At 39.6% G+C, this 25394-nt stretch overlaps 1 protein-coding gene across 2 annotated transcripts in view; it reads left to right on the forward strand.

Moving 5' to 3' along the window:
• The first annotated feature begins 216 nt into the window (after positions 1-216).
• The window catches only part of nrg3a (neuregulin 3a), a 343893-nt gene continuing 318715 nt past the window's right edge, over positions 217-25394 (forward strand). The window contains exon 1 of one of the 2 annotated variants that reach the window (XM_084949177.1): positions 217-2671. In XM_084949177.1, the coding sequence (XP_084805303.1) occupies positions 1948-2671 (724 nt within the window). In that variant the 5' untranslated portion in view covers positions 217-1947. The remainder of the gene's footprint in view (positions 2672-25394) is intronic. The other variant, XM_084949176.1, reaches the window with a different exon arrangement.

A 25394-nucleotide genomic window follows, 5' to 3' on the forward strand; every position in this document is an offset into this window, starting at 1 on the left:
CTGCCCCTTACCCCCCAACACACACACAAACACGCACACACACTCATTATCATTTTGCTAGTTTTCTGTATGCAGTCTGCATCTTTACTCGCTCCCCTCCCTGCTAACGGAGGTGGGCAAGCTTCCCAGTGCTGGTGCATCTAGCAGGTGCAGCCTCTTTCTCTCCTCCCACCCTTGCTCTCTGCCTCTCTCTGTCTGTCTCTCCCTCTCACTCTCTCTCTTCTCTCGCTCAACCAGTGTGCACTCTGCTCTGTCTGTGCCTGCATTTTTTCTCCCTTCTCTTTCGTTCTTGGTCTCTCAGTGGCGGCAGCTCAGGGAAGCAGCTGCATGTTTGTCTGCATCCCAATTGCCACAGGTAAAGACAGCTGTATCATCTGATGTTGCTAACCCCGAGGGGGGTTGGGGAGCCTTTGCTGCTGTGGCTGCAAGTTCTCATCCCGGCGCGGGGCGCACATTTCTAATCATCTTGAAGAACGCATCCTAGAGGGAACGACGAGCAGAGGACCCCAGCAAACAGACCAACAAATCACACGCTGACTGGAAAGAGCACAGGCTTCCAGGGACTGAGGAAAATATAACACTTCTCAGAAAAAGAATCAGTGGGATATATTTTCAACATTGTGGTGTCCTGTTTATGATTTTCCTCTTTCCTCATGTTTTCTATTCTTTTTCTTTCAATTCTTTTTGTCTTCTCCATGCTTCTCATCCTCTTCCTCTCACAATTTATTCCTCTGTGCCGGAATGCTCCCTGCAAATAGATGAGAAGAGGCTTTCTGTGCGCTTGCTGCAGTATTAACAAACAGTACACTGAGTCAGTAGAGAGCTGAGCGGACAGCTTGGAGGAATCTGATCCACAGCCGGCTGGAGAAGGAGCAGGATCACGCGTCGCAGTTGCAGATTTATCCGCCCTGTGATACTGTGCAACAACACCCCTCATTCTTTTCCCCCCACCATCCATCTCTCTGTCCTCATCTTGAGTGTTATTTTTTGACTGGATCAAGAAAATTAATTGGATTCTACTGCTTTATTTTTAGCCTTATTGGAATATTGTAAATATAAAAAGGAGCAAAGGGGGTTTGGATTTTTTAGGTGAAACGGAGGAGGCTGCTTGAAAAGCAATGGGAGAGAAATATTAGCAGATTATCATAGGAGAGTGTTGAAAAGACGCATAAGCGATACACGTCTTAGTGAGCACTCTTTTTTAGTTATGAAAGAGACAGATTTTGGGATGTGAAGGACGCTGACTCGGCTAAAGCAGTCGGAACAGACTGCATCAGGAAACATTTTTTTTTCTTTTTTTCAGTCCTGCCCAGGGTGGGGAAGCAACTAGACCCACCCTGCAAGTTTAACTCTCTGATTCGATATTACTGTCCCGTCGTGGATTCTACATGGAGGGGACACATTCGGCATGTTAAGGAAGAGTGTTTTGGATTCTTTTTCTCCTTTTTTGCTGCAATGGCATCCAAATACTGATGCCATGGATTTCCTACACGTACAGATGTAAATCTGTTTCTTCCCATCCATCTCTCCCTTCCATCTCTCCTTGTTACTCCCTATTAGAGGCATCACTTCTTCCATTTTTCCTCTTCTTAACCCTGCTGTGAAGACTATTGGAGTTCACTGTTGCTTCAGCTGGACATTGAGAGTTGAGCAGGACTAAACACGGACTAAACACTTATACATCTATGCCAGCTCTTCAATTTTTCTCTGGGTGTCTCTGCGTGTGAGTGTGTGTGCTTGAGCGTTTGTGATTGTGTGTATGCATGTACCTCCTGCACCCTTTTTCCTCTCTGTCCATCCTTGGAATACATATTTTTGTGTGTGTGTTATTGAGAGACAGATTCTGTGGGGTCCATTCCTTCAAATTTCCATTCGTTTTTTTCTTCTGGCCTTGTTGGAAACCTTTCTGCCATGTGCAAACGATGCCTATCACAGAGTTAACCCTTAATGAGCCATAAAGGACGACAGGGAATGATGAGTGAGTGTTCTGGGGCAGCTGCATCTGGGGCAGTAATCCTGGAAGAACCTGAAGGTTCGGGGGCTTCTGCGGGCCGTGGGGAGGGCCAGGCCCAGGAACAGGGTCCCCTTCGCTGTGCAGTTTGGCCTCGCCAGCAGACATGGCTGTGTGTGGTTCCATTACTTATTGGTTTTATTGGCCTTGGATTGAGCCTGATGCTGCTGAAATGGATTGTTGTTGGTACAGTGAGGGATTACGTCCCAACAGATCTAGTGGATGCAAATCGAATAGGACAAGATCCCATCTTCCTCTCCAAGCCAAGTGGGATTCCCAAGAGCCCCGATACTACCACTACTACAACTACTCCTACAATCGATAGCAGGAACCCCACTGCTAGAACTGCTACTGTGGCAAAAGGTAGAACTCGCACTACTGCTACCACCACAACTATAAATGCCAGAGGGGGCGGGGCGTCAGGCAGTCAGGTAACTCCTCGGAATCCTGGAAGTCGTAATGGACGTGGACCTTCAGGTTTTACCACAACTACTGCAGCACCACGCACAACTTTCATAATTGGAGCTGCAACATCTAGCTCCTCACCGCCCAATCCGACGGTTCTTCATGACTCTACACAGATGTGGACGGCAGAACATACTACTACAGAGACGATCTCCACCACACTCACCACACGTACGCACAGTCACCGCAAAACCCGTAAGTCTTTCATATACTACTGACTTGTGTTGTGTTTCAAAAGCTCCACTGATTGGTTAATCATCGCCAAACATGACGTCTGAACTTTTTTTTTTTTTTTTTTAAACGTGATCTTATGGTTTCTTCCAAAACTTTTTTTTTTTTTTTTTTTTGCAATTTACGTGCATGACCTTCCTGTTTTGGAAATAATGTTCTTGATGGGTTTTATAGTCAAAACATTGAAGATGAGTGATCAATAGTATTGATTGGCATAGCGAGGGTTTCTAAGCAGTAGTCAATAATCAAGTTTAGGTATCATTTTGAGTATATATAGGTTTGGAGGGTTTTTTGTGTTTCTCTAATAATCAAATGATCTTAAAATTCTTTTGCAAACAAACCACATGAAATGATCTTCTGCAGCATCATGAGTAACTTGAATAGAAATTTATTCTGATGCATTAGATGGTCAATCTTTACCTTCTGTTTTTACCTCTGTCGTGCAACTGCTCATACTATTGATTTGTGCTACGGGGAATTTTCTTGCAGCAATCAATGAAGCACACACCCGCACGCAGAGACACACGCACACGCACACACACGCACACGTCTTCCTCCATGACAAATTTCTCAGCTCCCAAAATGGTGTCACATTGTGTGCTGAACCTTCATCTGCTTGTTATGTCCCTGTTTCTGATCTGGGCTTTGGACTACGCTCACAGCTTCACAGTCACAGGAGTTGCTTTATTTTTAACAGTGTGATCTCATGCACTGCATGTATCAAGTCTCTCGCATCTGTGCAGAGGGGTATAAAGCCTCACAAAGAAAAAACTCAAACCTAGCATGTATTTCGTGATTTTTAGCTGATGTGGGTTCCTACATTTCATATGCTGTTTATTCCTTCCTGCAGTTTAACACTATAGTTAACTTTCAGTTGACATAATATCAGTTAATGAGTTAATGCCAACGCCATGATTAATTACTTGTGAACTAATAGATGAGAGTGTATGTCATATAATATATCGTTTATCATGGTATACATCATCAAGTATTTTGGAATGTATGATGCACACAGTGCCCCCTATTATATTATGATAATCACATGTTGACAGTCCTTTTTTAAGTAACTGATAAACAAAATCACTCCATTCCACCTTGTGTCTTGACTGCAAAGGTGCAGCTGCTTCTTTTGTATCCATGATAATGAAAATGTCCCCAGATTACATGAGAGACCGGGGAATGTTCCCTCTGATAATTAGAAACATAGAGGAAAAATTGTGTATCATTTCATTACCAGGAAGAAAAATGGGAGCCATTCATCATCATCAGTTCATTTATTAATTAACCATTAAAAAGGAATGCCATTTCTCCACCAAGTGAAAACCATTAAGCTTCGGTGATAGATATCCTAGGGAAAATGTCATTCCTTCACCAGCTCGCCCAAGAAAGTTCTGGCTTTGCACAATTGCCAACTCGTTCGATAATCCTAAACACCCTCCACCCTCCCACCTCTTCTATTCTACCACCCACATGCTGCTTTGATTTGAAAAGGCCATCATTTTTACATTAACTATCCATTATGTGTAAATGCGTTATATAATATGACTGAATTGGCTGTGTTGGCTTGTGGTCAGAAACTGGAGAATTAAAGTATAGCGGGCCATCTGTGTGTTCTTATCAATGCTCTCCCTTCCTTTGTAGGTCACAAAATTAAGAGTGACACAGATTTGTATCTCACACTGGGCTGTGGTGCTGTAACTGATCTGTTAAGTGAGCAAAATAGTATGTTGCCATGCACACGCTCTCAATGTAAACTTAAGATCCCAGATGTAAAAGTAGAGCATACCTAAAATATTGGCTAATTTTTGTTATTTTATTTTCATGACTTTTTTATAATAAAAATGATTTACTAGGTTTCAAATATTATTGTTAATGTAAACACAGAAATCTATATAAATAATTTATTTTCTTAAAAAACGTTTGCCAAGCACAAAGCTCCTAGGAAAATAAAAAATAGGCAGTTATAAGCCTTTTTAGAGGGGGTCTAAAGTAATTCTCAAGTAATTCTCAAGTAATACTCAAGTATTTCAGCTATTCGTGGGCGGTTGGGTCCTTAACCACCGCGAATACCGGGGGTTAACTGTACTTTCATCTGCAGAACTCCTGGTGCTTTTTAGCTTTAAGGGATATTTGGTGACATTCTAGCTTGTCAGTCAAAAATTCAGGGTCTGGCAACTACAGGAAGATATTATAGTTAGCAAGTGTCACTTTGCAAGAGTGACTGACATATCTAAATCTGTCGCAAAATCTTAAGTTATCCCTATGCTTCAAGCTGTAGAAAAAAAGAGACCTAGGATAAAAGATATCATTATAAGGAGCCGAGTGACCTCTGTGATACAGGGCAAAATGTCAGTAATCCCAGTGGGATAAAATGAACTGAAAACTGGATATGTGTTAATTTAACTAACTGTAACTAGTGCTTCAGATATAATGAACTAGAATTCAAAAAATATACAAAATAAAAATAACACATATTAGTAAAGAATAGCAGATGAGTCTATGTAGTCATGAGTACATCCATGAAAATGTTGATTCAGTGGTGAGAATAGACCAGGACTTTGTGTTTTTGTGTATGTGTGTGAGAGACATGCCACAAACACAAATGAGAGAGAGCGATAATGATACATTCAGTAGATTCTGATTTTTGATTGTTCTTTACGAAATCATTTTCAGTGTTAAGCTTCAGAAGATGTCGTAGTGCAGTCTGAGGTCTTTGTCTCCATGCTGAGCCACTCAGTGGGATTAGGTAACAGTCAAACACTGGCCCTGAAACCTAAATCCAGATTAACAGCCCATCACTATGACCATGGAAGCAACAGAATTACATCAGCCCACCTATCAGTCACATGCATTCTACACAGGCTTACAAGCAGCAGCCTAACTCCATCAGGATTGTTTTGATATATGATCTGTGGCGGGATGTTTTTCATTAAATGATGCTGAGGTGACATGTTTAAGGCAGCGTTTTGTCTTAGCCATGTTTTAGGATCCCTCAGGGGTACTGTGAAGCGGTCTGGGGAAGTAGTTTATGCTTATGTTAACAACACAGATATGACAATTACACAGAGTGAAGTTGTGTTTATAGCTTCATTCTGTGGCAACAGTATGATGTAGGGAAGTTGTATCTGTTTGTAGTGTTTATGACAAACATATATATTTTAAATATGCACACTTTACAGAAAAGAAATCGACTTATTTCTTTGTGCAGATTCTATTATTTCATCTGGCCAGAGCCTTTTATGAGGATAGTTTCTGGGCTGAGCTCTGGTTAAGAGAGATGCTTTTCGTCCCCTGTGTGGTAAAGTGAAACATAGTTGTTTTTTCGTCCAAGTTGTCTGATAAGGCTGTTGAGGTTTAATAAGATACACATTCCATGGTGGTGTTGGCATTCCTAATCCCAGTCCATCTCTAACCTCTCTATCATTACTATCATTCAAGACAGAAGAGTTAGTGCTATTATTGTTTGGATTTCAAAGTCGTTGTTTCCTAAAAGAACCAAAATATAAATTAAATGATCAATTTTGAAAGTATTCCATTCATATATTTCTTTCTAAATGTATCTGTTCAGTCACTCATTTCATCTCCCATTTAATCTGGTGACGAGATCTCAACAGTAAATTAATCAGAAAATGAACTTCAGCTTTCGTCACCTCTGGCCAACACCAGTGGCATCACTGTACATGTTTGCATTACACTAATCATCTCAGAGGGAGAGCTTTTCAGTTTTAAACCAGATTTTCCGTTTTAAACCAGATTGTACAGTTCGCGATCTTTACATTTGGATTAGCTGTCTGGAAGCTGCTTAGGAACAAGTTCCCAATGGGGTTTTTCTATGTACTCTATGTGTGCACTGTATTCATTGATGCCTGTGCCACAGCAGCCTATGACTAAATACAGCTATATATATATTTAATGCATTTGAACTAGCTGCAACCACTTGTGTGAATAATAACGGAAATAAGCACCGTTCTAGAAGTCTGATTGCCTCCTTTGCAAAGAAATAACTTTTCTGCACAAAATTACAGCTTATGGTTGATGAAATGTGCTATCCAATATTCTCTTGTGCCCTGTAAGAAATGTGTTATATTTTCTCAAGAATTCTGCCAAACGGGTGAGGTTGTTACTTTACTGGGTTATCTGAGGTCTAAGCAAAAGAGAGAGAGAGGGAAAAAAAGATCCCATACTATTTGTAATCAGTGGGCGGGCAACTGCACTGAGCCCCAGACTCCCATGGGCCCAGAAAGTCTCAGCCATCTGTTGTTAAGTTGATAAGCTGCAAATTTTGTTTTGGAATTTGTCATCTAATATTGAATTTAATCCATCGATGATGCCATAGCTTATATATTCTATATATATTCTAGCATTAATATTAATGTATCTTCCATGTAACGTGACATACCCTTAGCTTACTGACTGCTTTGATACACACAAATATAGCTATATGTGTGTGTGTGTGTGTGTGTGTTTTCCTTGTGATCCACCTTGAGTGGGATGGATATAACCAAACACTGATCAAAGCACCTTGAAGTTTTTTGCTAATGCAGGCTGCGGTGCTTGACCACTAACCGATCACCTGAAAACCTGTTATCTCATCTATTCAGAGTTTTAATTTGCTCGAGATGCTGTGCAAACAAAGCTTAACATGCCTTTGATTCATTGTGATGAAATGTCTTGCAGGGAGAAGAGTGATGAAATTTTAATGATGCGAAAGAGAAACATGTTCAATATGTAGTGGAAAGTGTAAATAATTGAAAATGGCCCTTTCACGAATCATCCCATACTGAGTAATTCCCCACTTCAGTGAATGCAGGTGTTTAAGGTTCTTTCACTTTTTGCAATGGGTGAAATTGCTTTCGGTGGTGAGCAAAATAAGACTTAAAGGTTTAAGAATTTTTCAGAAATGTTTACCAAGGTTGAAAGTCTCCATCTGCCTCACTTCCTTTTTCCTGTTCGCCATCCCCTCACGAGTACATCTATCAGCAGGGTCCAGATGATGATAAAGTACAAAGTGGTTAAATGCTGCCGCTAACTTCTGAGGAGCTTTTAATAATTCATTCAGGTTTAAGCTGCCTTGATTAGATGAGGCTTACACTATTTTATTGGAGCCCATGGTGTTGAAGGTAACAGCAGATGAGATGTAGGAGAAGTAAATTCCTTTTCTGGTCGGGTTCTCCAGAGGAAGCTGCCACCTGCTAGCTAAGTGCTCCAGTGTTTCCATTTTCTAAGGTGTTTTCTAATGTGTGGTCATTCAGACTGCTCGTGGAAAACAGAATCATCAATATCACAAACTGGAATCGCTTTAAAAAAAAAATTAGTATTAGCAATAGCATTTTTATTATATATATTAGGTTGGACATAACAAAAGAACTGTATTGATTTTTCTGGGTTGTTAAATATGAGAGTTTTCCATGGAGGTAAATAATCTACAGCCCCCCCCCCTTTTCCCCCAAGCTGCACCTTCGCCTCTCCCTCTTATTAAATCTGTCAGCTGGCCTACAGCAGCAAACCATTTAACAAAAGTAAGCAAATAAATATTAGACTGTTATGAGTTCAACTATAGCCAAGAGCTCTTTTTTTTGCATGTTTTGCTGTACTTATTTTTGGGGAGTTTGGACTGGGTCACACAGCTCAGGGGGAGGGGAACTTAAATACCTAGTTGACCTGCAGATCAAGACCTGCAGAATCAGTGGACATAATAAAACAAAAAGTAATAATTGTATGAAACCAATACGCAACTTGGCTGTAAAAATGTAAACAATGACCAATCAAAAACAAGTAGTTTTAAGTACCAGACGGCAAATCAAACATGGAAAAAAGGCAGCAAATGAAGATGTAACCTAGCAGGGTATCCTGACACCGTACAGCCTATAGGTCAATGGCCTATTTTGTAGTTTTAAACAGTGTGGTCTGAATCCAGACTTAAACAGAATGTCTGGTTTTGGGCAGGCACTGTTCTACCACTCTATCAATTTTCTATCAATTTTCATTTAACTCTCCATTTGTCGGAGGATCAGATAAACTGAAAGTTACGTTTGACTTCTGGTTGCCAGGATTCGTGTAGATTCAAATTTGACATCTTTTTTCCAACAATATCTTTATTGCGTTTCAAAATTACATACAGAAATTGGAGTACTTCCACAGCAAAGGAAACATCCAGGGCAGCTAAATCATTGTATAACAGTCAATCGCCCTCCCTTGCAAATCAGACACTTATAAGATGTTAGAGAGCAACATTTAAGTGGAAGTACAAACTATATGACCTGTAAATAATAACTTAGTCAAACAAAGGAAAAGGAAAACACAAACCCCCCCCCCCCCCAAAAAAAAAAATACATAATAATAATAATAATAATAATAATAATAATAAGCTTCTCTATTTCCAAGGGTTGCTCAACATCAACTCGGTTACACTATTGTGCATGGTTCAAAGTTACAAACTCAAATGTACAATTCACACAGCATTAAAGATCAAGTATAAAAGAGATTAATTTAGGAAACTGCAGAGGACCACCAACATTTACACCCCATCTGCCCCATCCACCATACTGCCAAGATCCATATTTCCCATATATTGCATAAAGGGACCCCAGATGTTTTGAAAAAGTGGTAGTTTCCCCTTGATAATGTAAGTAATTTTTTCCATAGGTAAAGTTGTGGACAATTCCTTAATCCAGTTAATGTATTTTGGTTTACTGGTCTTCCTCCATGAGAGTGCTATGACTCTTTTTGCCAGCAGTAGACATAAGTCCAGGGCGGTAATTACCTTTCTAGACATAAGATGTCCATCAGGATATAACTCTAAAATAAAAAGTTTAGGGTCAAGAGCTAGTTGTGTACCCAATATAATATCCAGAGCTTGTTTAATCTCTTTCCAAAACCGTTGTATTTTATTGCATTCCCAGACACAGTGGAAAAACGTCCCTTTTTCCTCTCCGCACCTGAAACACAAGTCTGGGATATCACCATTATACTTATTAAGCTTTTCTGGAGTCACATACGTCCTCATTAGCCAATTATATTGCAATACTTTGAGACGAGTATTGGTAGTTTGTGTTTGTGCTTCAGTACATGCCTCCTCCCAGTCTTCGGAGGATAAGTCCTCCTGTAAATCTTCCCTCCTGGCATTAAGTTTTCCTAAAGAAGATTCAGGGGAACCCTCTACTAACATATTATATAATTTGGAGATTATTCCCTTTCCAAAGCAATCTCTTTTCATTTCTGTTTCCAAAGTGGAAAACGGAGGGATTGATAAACACTGATTTTGAGATGATCTAATAAAGTTTCTCACTTGTAGATATTTAAATCGATGTTTGCATGGGATATCATACTTGGAAATCAACTCCTCAAATGACATCAAAATCTCACCCTCTGATCCCACGAGATCCCCTATTGTCTTTAAGCCTTTGTCAGCCCACTTCCTAAAACCAGGGTCTGCTCTGCCTGGAGGGAAAAATTGATTACCCCATATTGGGCTAAAGCGTGCGAAAGAGGTGGGTTCACCCAGGTATTTTTTAACCCGATACCAGATCATAATCATATTTCTGACTATAGGATTTTTTGTCTTTTTTTTCAACATTTTGACTTTTGCTGAGTATAGGTACTGGGGAAGGGGAAGAGGTACTGAACTGTTTTCCATATTTGTCCAAGGCGGGGGGGATTTATCTGTAAAATAATACATCATAGTCCTCAATTGGGCTGCCCAATAGTACCAAAGTGGATTGGGACATTTGAGGCCTCCTCTGTCATATGGTAAGTACAAGAGTGATAAACGGAGCCTTGGTCGTCTATCATTCCACAAAAAACGTACAAAAATTGTCTTCAAGTGTGAAAATAAGTTAGCAGGGGGTGACAATGGGATGTTCTGGAACAGGTACAAAAGTTTGGGCATTATGTTTAATTTAAGAACATTAATTCTCGCTATAAGTGACAAGGGCAAGGGCTTCCATCTATCTAGGGATGAGGTGATTGAGTCTACCATAGGGGTGTAGTTAGCTCCAACAATGTCTCTCAAACATGGCACTATCTTAATCCCCAGATAGGTAAAACAGTCTACCATTTTGAGTTGGAAAGAATTTCCAGTACCCTCTCTCTCTTCTGAGTTAAGTATCATTAATGAAGATTTTTCTTTGTTCACTTTATATCCTGATATCCGTCCAAATATGTGTAGTAGATCCAACAAGGCTGGGATAGACTCCTTCAGCTTTTCCAAGAAAAGAACAACATCATCTGCAAATAAAGCAATTCTGTATCCCTGTTGGTTTACTGATAGACCAGTTATGCTCTTATGGGACCGCACCGCAATGGCAAACGGTTCGATTGCTAAAATAAACAATAAAGGGGACAAAGGGCACCCTTGCCTACAGCCCCGTTTAATTTCAAACGGTTTAGATATAATTCCATTTGTCAGTATTTCAGCATATGGCTCATTATATAAAAGTCTAATCCACCGACAGAAATTATCCCCACAGCCAAATCTTTTTAATATTTCGAATAAATAGGGCCACTCAACTCTATCAAAGGCCTTTTCGGCATCTAATGATAGTAGAGCAGTGTCCGGTTTTCCCTCCTGACTATGAAGAATATCCAACACTCTTCTCACATTATGAAATCCCTGTCTACCCGCAATAAACCCATTCTGATCACAGGTGATTAGATCAGGTAAAAATCTCTCCAGTCTTCGAGCCAAAATTTTGCAAAGTATCTTTAGATCCACATTAAGAAGACTTATTGGTCTTAGGTTATCACATTTATTGCACGGTTTACCAGGTTTGGGCAATAAAGTTATCAGGGCTCCTCTTAATGAGACCGGAAGGATTCCCTTTTCAAATGAATCCGAAAACATGTCAAAAAGAGGGGACAGCAGTTTAGTTTTAAATGCCCTATAAATTTCTGTCGGCAGAAATTCTCCTTTGTTATAGGTGTATCAAGATCTGCGCTCATTAGTCCTGAAATGCTGGGCAACTGAAGGGTATCTAAGAAGAGATCTTGCTCTTGTCCCATGTGTGTTATGTCTGAGGTATATAATTTTTCAAAAAAAACCTTAAAAGTTTAATTAATTCCTAGAGGGTCAACAATAACCTGTCCATCACTGTTTTCAACTGAGGCAATGTTTTTCTCATTCTGTAATTGACGTTGTGTAGGCCTTAAAAGCTTCCCATCTTGAGCAGGGTGATGTTTCATCCCTATTAGTATCAAAAAAAATGTTTATTTGGTTATCTATGAAAGATATAAATTCTGAGTCTAGGAGCCACTTTTGTTTAAATCTCCACCTAGGGGGATCTCTCTTCAGTCTCAAATCTTCATATATTAACGAGTTTGGCGAATGGTCAGATATTAAAATATTATCATAGTGACAGTCCTTTATTTTATAACTCAAATTGGCAGAAACTAAAAAGTAATCAATACGCGAGTATGATTTATGTGTATGTGAATAGCAGGAGTATTTTAAGACCTTAGGGTTCATATCCCTCCAAATATCCCTCAGATCAAGTTCTTTCATAAAATGTTGAATAGTTTGCCTACTTTTAGGATGAGAGAGATCAATACCTGAGCTCCTATCCAATTCTGGGTTCAACGTACAATTAAAATCCCCTGCTATAATAAGGCTACCAGACAGACATGATACTGTAAGAAAAAGATTATGAAAAAACTTTGGGTCGTCAATGTTTGGAGCATAGATATTTATCAGGATTATTTTTTCCGTAATAAGTGTGCCCTGTAAAATAACATATCTCCCAGCCTTGTCTTTAATAACCCTTGTCACCTGAAATGGTATAGATTTGTGGATCAAGATCATAACACCTCTTGCCTGAGAAGTGAAGGGCGCAGAATATATACTGCCTTGCCACCTCCTCCTAATCTTCGCCTCTTGACTAGACAACAGGTGCGTTTCCTGCAGCAGCATGATATCAGAGTGCATAGAGTTCAGCCTAGACATTACTTGTTTTACCTTCTCCAGTTTTTGTAGCCCTCTGCAGTTCCAAGAAGAAATTTTAATTCTTATCCCACCAGACATAACATACAACACTGAATGAGCTTCCCAACACATTTGAAATATTAAAGGACAGAGAAACAAATAATACCTGAATGTCAAAAACTACATCCATAACAATGAATACTGAATATGCCCCTTTAACTTGAACTTGGGCACCCATTTCCCTCCCCCTATACATATTGGCACCTGTCTAACAGCTAAAGGTTGTTCCACCCAAAAGTGAGGATCAACCGACTGTGCCTGAACACTTTTCCCTTACCCCACCCCGCTATGCAAACAAAAAACTAGTTATTGAATACGATAAGAAAATCAGGGTACTAAAATGGTAAATGGTAAATGGCCTGTATTTATATAGCGCTTTATTAGTCCCTAAGGACCCCAAAGCGCTTTACATATCCAGTCATCCACCCATTCGCACACACATTCACACACTGGTACTAATAGTGGCTGTGAGCCTCTGGACCAATAAACAAATAAGTATAACAAACTGGCCTTTCTCTCTCTCCCTCTCACTTCTTTTTAAACTTAAAGCTCAGTAATCATCCCTCCATGCCAACACACTGTAGTATGACCATGATTACATCATCTCACCCCGGTCCACTTTCTGACCTCAGAGCCTTCACAAAGTTCTCCGCTTCACCTGGCAGGTTAAAGATGCGGGACTGTCCGTTGTGTGTCACTATCAGTCGCGCAGGAGGAATCATGCCGTACCGGATACCCATGGAGCGAAGCTGTTGTCTCACGGCTTCAAACTCTTTCTGTTTTTTGTGCACTCCGGTCGCTAAGTCCTCATAAAATCTCACCGGGCGATTCTTGAAAAGAATCTGTCCCTTTGCCCTGGCAGCTCTTATCACGGTCATTTTATCCTTGTAATTCAGAAACTTCATGATCATAGTCCTTGGTGCAGCGGTATTTGACATATTCTTCTGTCCGACCCGATGCGCTCTCTCCAGCGTCAGAGCGGTTCGTAGCGGCGCCAAGTTCAGAGCCTCCGGTAGCCAGTTTTCCAAGAAAGCGCACGCGTCTTCTCCTTCTGCGTCCTCGGGCAGGTTAACAAGTATCAAGTTAGATCGTCGCGATCTGGTCTCCAGATCCAGCACTTTGTCCTCGAGGTTTTTGTTGTTATTTTCAAGAGTCCGTACCTTTGCTTCCAAGGTGGTAATGCTATCTTCTGCTACAGATATCCGGGCCTCCGCCTCGCTGACCCGCGTGGCACACTCATTAACATCCTTCGTCACGGTCTCTATTGCTGACAAAACACCATCAAGTTTGGAGGAAAAATCGGATTTCAAGCTTGCAATAGCCGCCAGTATTACGTCTGAGCCTTCGGCCGTCTCTTCCCTCTCAGTCGGCTCATCATTTCCCTCCTCCACCGCCTGGCTAGCGGTGATATTAGTCTCGCTATCTTCACGGCTAACGCTAGCTTCACCGCTAGCCTCAGAGTTCAACTTAGAAGTGAAGTCAGATAATTTCGATTGAGTCAGTCTACCAATGGTTTTCCCGGGTTTCCTTTGCGAGAGAGGCATCACAGCTGTCCTAGGTGTCGTTCAATGTCTAACAAACGAGTATTATTCAGGATTTTACAGAAAGATAGCGGAGCAGAAGTGGGCACGTCCTTTCAGCCAGCCGCCATTACCGGAAAAACCCAAATTTGACATCTTAACAAGTAAATATTTCAGCTGTTGGCCCCAAACTCCAAACATGCTATTAACTAGATATTCAAAATAGCAGATTCTGCAACACTGAAAACATATGAAACTGGTAAATGCTTTGTATGGACAGAACTAATTTACACTGTTTCAGTCTCATTTAGCTCCCATATTCATGTGTTCAGTATCATTTGGTGTTCAAGCAGCCTGTCAAAAACCAGGAAGGACTATGCCACGAAGGAAAATTGTCCATATGTAGACATTAACTTTCAAACTTCCAAAAAAATTTTTTTTTTCCTTTTCCAGTGTAAAATATTCAACACTGGTCTGAAAAAAAAGAAAAGAAACAAAACTCGTTCACCTTACATTCTGCTCATTATGCTGCTGGCACCTGGTGGTAAACAATGTGATTAGCAAAGATAAAATGCTGAGATAGAAATTATTTCACCTTGACATACAAAGGGCTAGCAGAGGGCCCAGCAGTTCAGCCCAGAACCAGTTCTAGTCCGACATGATTTCTTTCATTGACTAAGCCGCTGATTGAATTTTCTTTACACTGCTATCTCTCTCTGCCCCCCTCTCTTTCCTCGTGTCGCTCACTGCATGTCTCTCAAGGTCAGCTTGACTGAATCATATTGCTGCCACTCCTGCAGCTGATGTTGACTTTACTCTGTGGAGTTGCATTATGAGTGGTTATATGCAAGGTAATACTCAAAGTTAGCATTTCCAGTAAAGATGGAACGCAGGTATTGCAAAGTAAAATAAATGAAAAGAGAGCATCCCTTGTTCAAAGAGCGAGAGAGAATAAAACCTTGACACAAAAAGTAAGAAAAATTGTGTTTGGTTGATTATTTTTTATGCTGTAACATTACTTCTTGGCAGTAAATCTTATACTGTTGGAAAGCCTTTTTATTAGCCTTTAGATGATGCTACATTTGCAAGGAAAATGCATTTGTAGGTTGAGCAGCAGAGTTGAGTATGTGGGCTGGGCCCATGAAAAACTTACAGCTTATTCAGCAAAGAAACAATTGTCTTGCTTTCGTGCTGTTTAATTGAAATGTAGACATGTATTATCTATTCTGACATACAATAATGTGTAATACAAACTAGACAAAGATAATCTCGTTTTTATCAATCATCAACATTTCATTGCATATCGTGAAGAAATGTAATATTGCATCAAATTAAACTTAAATTAAACTGTTTAACAATAAACATTCTAAAAAAGTAACCAAAGTGGTTCAAATGAGATTTTACAAATACATGATCTTATGAACTATAATGTTAAATCTAATTCCTTTTTACATTTAGCACTGCTGCTGCATATGCTATCTTTCATTTAAGGTCTAAATAAAGATGCCCTCATTGTAATCTAATAAGCCAATTTCCTGCCAATTATTTTACACATTAGCATTACCTAAGTGGTTCCAGCTTGTTGTTTAGTTATTGGTAATGATATATTTTCTAAATCTAGGTGTCTCCATTATATGAGCAACCTTAGCCAAAGCATCCTATGCAGGTTATTGATCCCATCGTGATTGTATCCTAGTCTTTTGCCACTCAGCAGTTTAGCAGGCAGCCCTGTGAGCAAACGGGCCTGCGTATGGGTGTGGGTCTGATTATCCTGTGCTCACTGCATTTTGCTGTGGTTATTTTTAGCTTCAAAGATTGTTGCCAGCTTCTCTCTGTGAGGCTGCGTGGACTGGCTTTTCTGGTGGAGGCCTTGGAACTGACAGCACTGGAGAAAATAGAACAAAGAACCACGGAGGCAGACAGTTGAAACAGTGACTTTAGTGTCAGTAGAAAATGTTTTTATTTGGGAAGCATAACAGCTAGGGAGGATTTAGCATGTTCAGCTCAGTGAAAAATGATTTCTGTCTTGTGTTTGTTTATTTTGGGGATTCTGCCATTGTACCGTATCTTATTATGCAAAGTAACTGCAATTGTCTTCAATAAGAGTCTAAAGATGTAGGAAGCTATTTTCCAGGAAATCAGAGCTCTTAAGCAGGCATTAGTCATTATGTTACCATGCTGAAGGCAACAGGAAGCTATCCAGAAGGTCACTTTCACCTTTGTGAAAAACACACTTCAGTCACACACACACACACACACACACACACACACACACACACACACACACACACACACACACACACACACACACACACACACACACAAACTCATTTTCACTACCAGCTTGTCACACATTCATTCTTGGTCAGGACTATGGGTGGGACACAGTAATGTGGTATATACTTCATTGTTTCTTCCTTCAATACAATCATCAAAGCACTGCTATCAATTATGATTAAGTGTTTATTTATTGCAAGTGCTCTAAATAGATTCTACCCACAGTTTGACTTACTGCATTTATGACTTTATGAGTGCCCTCTGTTTTCTTTAACATTGTATTTTTTCTTCTTCAATTTCATGGATATTGTGCTTTAATATATTGTAGATAAATCTTTTGGATCGTGTATAGCGATACAGAATTGCTGTATCATGGCACTATTGGTATTTTTGGCAACATAAATTGTAACCATATTTTAACCATATCATATTCTAAGCTAGTCATCAGAGCCCTGTGTCAGCACATTTTAACACACTGTCTACCATTTTAAATCCACTTTTGATATTCAGATTGTCTAACTATGTGTAAGTATAAAACTAGAATAGGGAGGCTGCAGTGGTGTGACCACACAAATCACAGGAAATTGAATCCCACATAGGACCATCATTTCTATACTTTTGTGTTTCATTGTTTTGAGATATTTTTTTTCAGTCACATTTTGGTTTAGCTATAGACAACCAGCTATTTGGTTAGATCTGAGGGGGGAAAAAAATCATGGTTCCTTTCAGCAAGCAGCCAATTTCAGCAGCCTTGTTTATTTACTCTCTTCTGCATATCTATAACAGGTCTTGAGGGTCTGCTATTTAAGTTTGCTCAGTATATAAAAATATGCAAGAGGTATCCTGTGTATTTAAATGTGATGTTGAGGTTGTATGGGACAAGTTCAGAGTGGAGCTGCCATCATATGAGAGACAGTGGTCCTCTCAGCTCTTCGAGCAGATGGTCACATCATTTCTGTTTTGTAGCCTGACAAAGAGCATGTGTTTGTGTGTATGTCTAAACAGGAGATTCAGTATTCTACCACTGTGGCTGTCTCTTTTAGTCTATAATGCTGTCAAACAGTTTGTGTTGTACCTCATATATATCTATTTGTGTGTTTGTGCATATATGCAAAAATCTTCTTTGTACTTCTATGCCTAGTGTCTCCTGTTCTCATGTCTCCTGTTTTTCTGTCTGTCCTCGGGACACTTATGAGGTCAGACCAACTTTCTGTGACAAGCCAGGTGAACTGGTGGGTTGTCTGTATGATTTCGAAGACACAGGCCTATTTATGACAGATGGACTCCCTTGCTTTCTCTCCTTCGGCTGTCTGACTCAGAATATGGGAACAGATAAGAAAAAAACAAACAAACTATATATTGTACAAGAAGGCTGATGTGACTGAACATGGTTTAAAAGCCAAAGTCAAGAAAGCAATGAATGGGAACAGAAAAATATGGGGGAAAATTATTTATTAAATTAATAAATAATAATCATAATAATTTGATCCAAGGTATCCACTGAGGATGCGCAAACAGAATTACAAAGGAAACCTTTCCATATTGATAAGATGAGGGGGAAAGGAAAAGAGCCTTGGTCCATTGCAACCGTGCACTCTCCCTTCATTCCCCCTCTATTTTCTCCTCTCTGCCCACTCAGTTCATTTACATTTACATTACACCCAGCTGGAGTTGATTTGGTGGCCAGTTATAGATGCCGAGATTCTGATGTTGTTTATCGTAATGGGCTCTGGGGGCTAGCAGTGTCAGCTGTTTGCAAGGTGGTAAGTGCAGTCAGTTTGCTAGTTACAAACTAAGTAGCTTGCTGCAGTGTTAGCAACCTAAGAAAAAATTAGAGTTTAATGTCTGCTGCTTGTCACAGTAACTAGCTGGGATATCTAACAAAGTCTCTTTGCAGTTAAACCCTTTTGGACCTGTTTTCTGGACCTGAGCTTTGACACATCTTATAGAAATCATTATATCTGTAATAAAATACGATAATTGCAGTGATTAATAAAAGCACCTATTATCTAATAACAGCCATAAGTGTTAGACTTAGAGCATAATAAATCATTTGAAACTGCACAGAGTTGTTGTGTGAAAGCCAGAGATGGCTAATTCAGGCTGATATCATTGATGCAACTGTGACACAACTGTGACCTCATCTACCCCACTGAAACTAATGCTGTCAGAACAGGGCATTTTGTGTAATACCAGATGGTCATTCATGGAAAAAAACTCAGCTGAATCACTGCTCAGAGACCAGACAATTCCCCAGCCGCCAAAATGTAACACATTGCTGCTCTATAGCAGAGTTTACACTTGCTGCACATTATTATTATTATTTATTTTATTTTTTATGGGAATTCAAGTTCATAAATAGAGTTGTTGTTAATTTGACATCTTTAGTAGTATTTTTGGATTTTTAAGATCATCACTGCCAGTTTTTTTGTTTGCAAACAAATACACAGCTGATGCTGAATATGTTTCCATAGGGTAGTGCTGCTTCTACAGTGCTGAGGTATTACTCACACATTTACCCATCATTGAACAGTCAGTTTTTAAAGTGGTTAGATATTGCTGCCCAGGTAAAATAAGCAAAGTCCTCACAGCTGATATATATGTACTCTCTCTTTCTCTCTCTCTCTCTCACACACACACACACACAAACGCACATCATGCACATGCTGTTGCTAAAGTAGGTAAGGTAAAGTAGGCTTAATACGTCAGCTAAATGAAGATGAAGCACTGAGGGAGATGCGGGTTGAAAGAGTGCAAGAATGTGTTAACAAAAGGAAACATTAGGAGCAGACTGAGATGTAGACCAAAATAGTCCATCAATCCATACATTTTGGAGGGGGCTGATGCATATAGCAGCACGCAGTCTCTGCGAGCCAAAGTAGACCCCAGGCAGCTTTCCAGGCTATCACAAAGCTAATGCATACACACGCAAAACATCTCATTCACACTTAAATTGACACTGGAGGCAATTTGGGCTCCCAAATAAATTCAGGAAACTAGCAAAACCCATACTGATGAGGCAAAAACACAAGATCTTCTTGTCTCACATAAACACTGCTCAGAGCAGTTAGACATGCTAAGACTGAGGAAGCAGGATAAACAGTTTTGTGCAAACTATGAAAACTAAGAGAATGGTTGATTAATCAGTAAGTCCTCTTAATGTTGATTAAACTAATGATTTTGACAATATGTTTGTGTCACAACTACAAAAATTATCTGGCATGGTTAGAGTTCAGCAATAACTTTATGAACTATCTATGATAGGAAATATTCTCCGATCGGCTAATTATTCATCTTCATGCTTTTTGTCAACACCAGTTTCATTCTGGCAGTCTGTGGAGCCCCAATACTGACAACAGTTATTCAATTGAAGTAAACTGTGCACTGAGCAATCATCCAGTTTGATTATAATGCCCACTGATGTTGCTGAGATACATGCCATCGCAGTATTATCTTGGTAAAGGCAAACTGAAACAGACAAATAGAAATTACACCACATCCTGGCTGCCCTACCTTCACAGTTTCCTGTGTCTTTATGGGACATGCATTTATGGAGCAGTGGGCATGTGTGATACAACACAGCACAAACAGTTTGTGCCATGAATACTCTCTTTTCCTACATATAAAAAATCATGTTATGATAGTGAACTATGAATAAAACAGCTTTAGTGATGAAATTTTTCAGTGATTAGCTGGACAGTGGACTTTAAGTCATCGCTCTTTACGTTTTGGATCTTTTGCTGTATAAAAATTGCTTAAATTGTTTCTATTACGCAATAAGTCAAACGTGGCCTGTGGTTTAGATGTGCTTGATTCCTGCAGAGATGAACACATCAGAGTCATGAGCTGTTAACACTCCATCCGCCACATGTCAGCAGTGACTGATGTCCAGCGGCAGCACTCTCTCTCTCTCGCTCTTTGTTCTCTCTGTTTCGCAAATCACAAACACACACTTTCTGCAGCACATGCAAACCACTTGTGGACACACACATCTACACACCACCTCCCACATGAAGACAGCTAGGGCATCGCACTCGTGGCCATGTGCCCTGAGAGGAGCACAGAGAAAGATGGACAGGCAGCAGGGACACGGAGTCAACTTCTCACTTCAGATAATGAACCACATGTGAAGCATCAGCTCAGCTCCAATTAGATCAGATGATAATTATCTCAGCACAAGTCACTCATCCTAATCAGGCTGTGAACTGCTTGTTGGGTTAGAGAGGATGTTAAGTAAAGCAAAAGGAGCAGAATTCTTATTTGGAGCTGCTGTGGAGCCTTTTGTCATCTTTTTCTTTGTACAGAAATTATTTATTTGCCATGACTGATCGAAAATCGTTGATCTTTTCTTGGTAATCATGCTGGACAACACCTGTGTCATTACTATTCTGCGCTGTTATACAAATTCTAATTTAAATTCCTGATTTACTATCGTGTTGCCAGTTGAGGACACTCAGAAGTGATTGAGCTTTTCAGTGCATGAAAGTTTCTCTGTTGAAAATGTTCAACACCTGCAATGTCTTGGAAAAACATTCTGGTTGTTCGTAGCGTTTACATTCGTGAGTCAGAAAAAAAAGACAATACTATGTATGGACCTATTAACCCGAGTACTTAAAATTACATCCATCCCTTTTGCATTGTTTTCTTTAATTATTATAACTCACTTAGTACTCATAACTCAATAGTACTTTGAAATATGTAAGATAAGTCAATATACCCTCACATGGAAATGCAAATAAAGGTGTGTGACTATAAAATCTGCAACATTTTAACCGTACAAATTCCCACCTAGTACTAAGTACTTTAACATAAGTTAAAGTTGTTTTCCTTCTGTTTTGGTAAGAGTCAATACAAAGGCAAAATCCAGTTACAGAACACATGGAAACACAAGAACATCTTTAAAAAATATATATATATTATATGATAATTAATAATCCACTTATCAATAATAAAATCTATGTTATTGATCTGTTATTTATTTTGTGTGTTTTTCCTGTTTATTGTTTTCTGTTTGTCCTCAGTTGCCCTTCTCTCTCAGTCTCTGAAAACGTGTAAAAGAGGGAGGGTCAACTAAACCATGAATGACCTACATCAATGACAGCTTGGCCTTGTGTCTGTCTCAGTCCCGTTAGCGTTGCCTTTGACATTTGGCAGCTGACCTCAGTAGGGCACCACTCTGCTCCCCTGTAGTAGATTTATGATCTGTTTGAACATAAATAGAGCAAACGTGTACATATACCTTTTTTAAATTCAGCACGGACACCGCAACATGAATAATAAATATATCACCTTCTTACAGTGTGACACAATAGACTTTCTTTTTTACAGAAACTCCATACTGAGAATATTCTCTGTGGCTATGCTTGAGCAGAAGTATATGATGACTATGGCAAACTGGTTGAAAGTATCTGACAAGAGACAACAGGGACAACACCAGAGACCTGTACTGTTAAACCAATGACACACCAGTCCACCGTGTGTATGTCATGCTTTGCCTCTCCAAAGCACGAAATGGACAAGCATGCAGAAGTTGCAGCAAGCTGCCCCAGCTGAACATAAACATGGGACAGGGTTTAAAGCGGCATTACTAGCACATTTACATGTAAATACACATTAGCCACCTAGCTTAATCATTTCAAGCATAAAGGGAGAATGCACTTCATAACTTCTTTGGTCACTAGCGACTTCTTGGCTTTAAGTATATTATCTCCCCCCTGTTGGTACGGCAACATCTGCTTCACCTTTCCAAAGTGTGGCATCCACACAGTGGTCCAGCATGGCTATTTCACGCTTTGCCATGATATTAGGTTGGTTAAACAGGATGATGTCATATCTGGGTCATTTAAGGGTTAACCCTGGGTCTACTGTGCTATTAGGCTTGGATATATTGATGGTGAGAATGAGATGAGATAGATGTTTAGAATGAGATCATCAGGAATAAATGAAAACAAAAAGCCAGTGATGTCTAATGTGTTTGCTTTGCCCTGTTGAGCATCACTAATAGAGATTCTTAGACAAGGTTTTTTTCTTCCCTACCCTAACCCGACAAGGGTGCCAACAATTAATTTTGTTCTATAGGCCTTAATATACAATCATGTTTGTCTATTTATTCTTTAATATTACACCGTTAAACACCATTAGACGTGCTGAGAAACTATCTTTTAAATATTAATGGAAAAATTGATTATAATCCATCATCTCCTCCCATGTCTTAATGATAGAGTTGTGATACTGGGGGGGTGTTTTAATGAAGCAGATAGCTAGCTTTTTTCTGGCTTTTAAAGCCAGGCTTTTCAAGTGTTACTGACCAAAATGTTTAAAGGACACACACATTGTTACAGCCATTTAATACTACTGTTCTTTTCCTTTCACACACACATACACTCACAACACCTGTTTCTCTGCCGCGGCTGTGTTGCTTTGGGCTTGTATTATACTTTTAAAAGCTCCATGTCAGCTGCTTTGTTGCTACACTTATCCATGTTTGCGATTGGTCAGACTCTTCCAACATCACCCTTTTCATGGGAATGTGCAGGGAAAAGCCTGGGTTACCTTAGCTGGTAGATAACCACCCTTGCGTGACTGCTTATCCTGATTGTTGATGTTAGGATACGTGAAAAAAACAAACAGACAAAGAAAATCATCCTGGGTATGCTGAACTTGCTCATAGCAAGGTCGAGTGGAAGAGAGAGCTGGCTAGCTCATAGGGCTAGCTTCTACAGCCTGGGAGACAAGCAAGCTCCATTAGCTCACAATCATCAAAAGCCAGCCAATTCTAACCAATCTTTGTCCAATGTCAGTATGAACTGCCTCTAAGACATTGAGAGGTTTATCACATAACTGTCCCAGTCACTTAAAACTAAAGGATTGTGGCATGTTGTACGATTTTCTTATAGACTAGTTTTTTAAATTCTTTTATTCTCTTCCTTTTTCTCCCTAAAATACAGAAGAATTGCTGCAATGTTCTCCTTGGCAGTATGTATGTTTGTTTTTTGTTTTATTTTCTATTCTATCATTTTAATGCACTTTTCTATTTGCACATAAACGAGCCTTAGTGTAGATTCTTTAAATGCTTTAAACTTGTGAAATATCTCAAAAAAGCTTGTGTTTCATAAAAAATGGTTTTCTGAAATGTATGCATTATCAAAACTTGTTTATAACACATTCCACTTTCACTCATTTCTTTTTCTATATGGCTTACAAAGCGTCCATTTACTGGAGAGCAAAGTGTGCACCAATCCACATTAGGTGAGCAGCAGTGAGCTGTCATGACATGTCAGAATTAGTGGAGCTTGCCAAATTATGTAATCTTTCACTTCAGTTTATTTTCCCAAAGGCAGTTGATGCTCTGAAACACTGATGCACTGATTTATGTTTGGTTTGGTGAAACTTTATGAGGTAAAATTTCATATTTGGTTAAACCGTTCTGTTACAGTGAAACAAGAGCTGTTGATTTTCCAGCTGATCACGATGCTACACTAACCTGTGATCAAGAGCTCTGCATAGCTACTGAAATAATGAAATCCATGGATACAAGCTTCCTCCAAATGGTGGGTGGCCTCAGCTGTAGAGATGGGATGAGGAGTGTGGGAGGGGCTCTGAGTAGTAAAAGTCTGCTCCTCCACATTAAAAGAAGCCGGTTGAGGTGGTTCAGGCATCTGACCAGGATGCCTCCTGGGCTCCTCTTAGGTGAGGTGTTCTGGGCATAAGCCACCGGTAGGAGGCCCCAGGGCAGACCCGGGACATACTTAAGAGATTAGATCTCTCAGCGCGCTTGGGACTCCCTTGATTTCCTTTAGAAGAACTGAATGATGTGGCCGGAGAGAGAGAGGTCTGGGTGTATCTGATCATGTATCTGACATGATTGTTGTCCCAGTCGCATGGACCTGGATAAGGACACTGGACGCGTAGATGACATTTGCATAGAAACCTAAGAACTATTTTTCACTGGGTCTCATAATAATCAGATTTGAATTCTATATGCGTGGCTTTGCCCGTGTTTACTTGTGAGCCCTTATTAAATCTCATCCAGTATGTTAACGATAATCTGAACATCATGGTCTAACAAACATCTAAACTTCCTATCACATCTCTTTCAAAAGCACCACACTGACTGCACAGAGAGACTATTAACTTCCTGAGCAGGGCTTCAATGGGATTAATGTGATTTCACTACTGACCTTGTTCTGTCTGCCTCTCTCTCTCTCTCTCTTTCTCTTGCACTTCTATTTCTCGCTCTTAGTACTCAGTTTCATCATGTGAAGTTACAAAATGTTACAGATGTTTGCTTTCAGTCACGAACGAATCTTCACTACCCCGTCAGCGACCTTAATCCGCCTTACCTACATACTACATTTTTTTCTCTTTTATATTTAGGCCTAGTTCTTGTTTCTTATTTAAAATAACAAGCAAACAGTCCACACATGTTGACTTGAGAATATGGCTCCTTTATAACACAGTGTAACACTTCAGAGAGCACATTCTCCACAGAGGTCAGTTTTTGCAATTTTTAACAAAAATCTATTGGACGACCCCTAAATTTTCCCGCTGCAGTTATTCCTTTGTGAAATTCATGGCCAAATTCCACAGATTCCAAATTCCATCGCATTTCATGGAATTTGGCTTCGTAGTTGTGTGTTATCTTGTGAATTTTTTAAGAAAAAAACAAACTCACATTCAAGCATCATTGATCAAATACTTCCTTATTGGGTTACTGAAGACAAAATAATGTGTTTTGCTGTACCTGAGTCCACCAGATATTTATTTTCTATTACAGACAATTTGGATGTTGTGTAAATGTAGATGAACACATTACAAAAACTCAGGCATTTTTATGTAACATAACATCACGCTGATCATTTTTGTTTATTGTGCTGCAGAGATATCAGTCAAACTTAGTTTGCTTACCATTTAG

The sequence above is a fragment of the Perissodus microlepis genome, chromosome 13 (assembly GCF_051167445.1).
Source record: "Perissodus microlepis isolate ML-2025 ecotype Zambia chromosome 13, ASM5116744v1, whole genome shotgun sequence".
NCBI lineage: Eukaryota > Metazoa > Chordata > Actinopteri > Cichliformes > Cichlidae > Perissodus > Perissodus microlepis.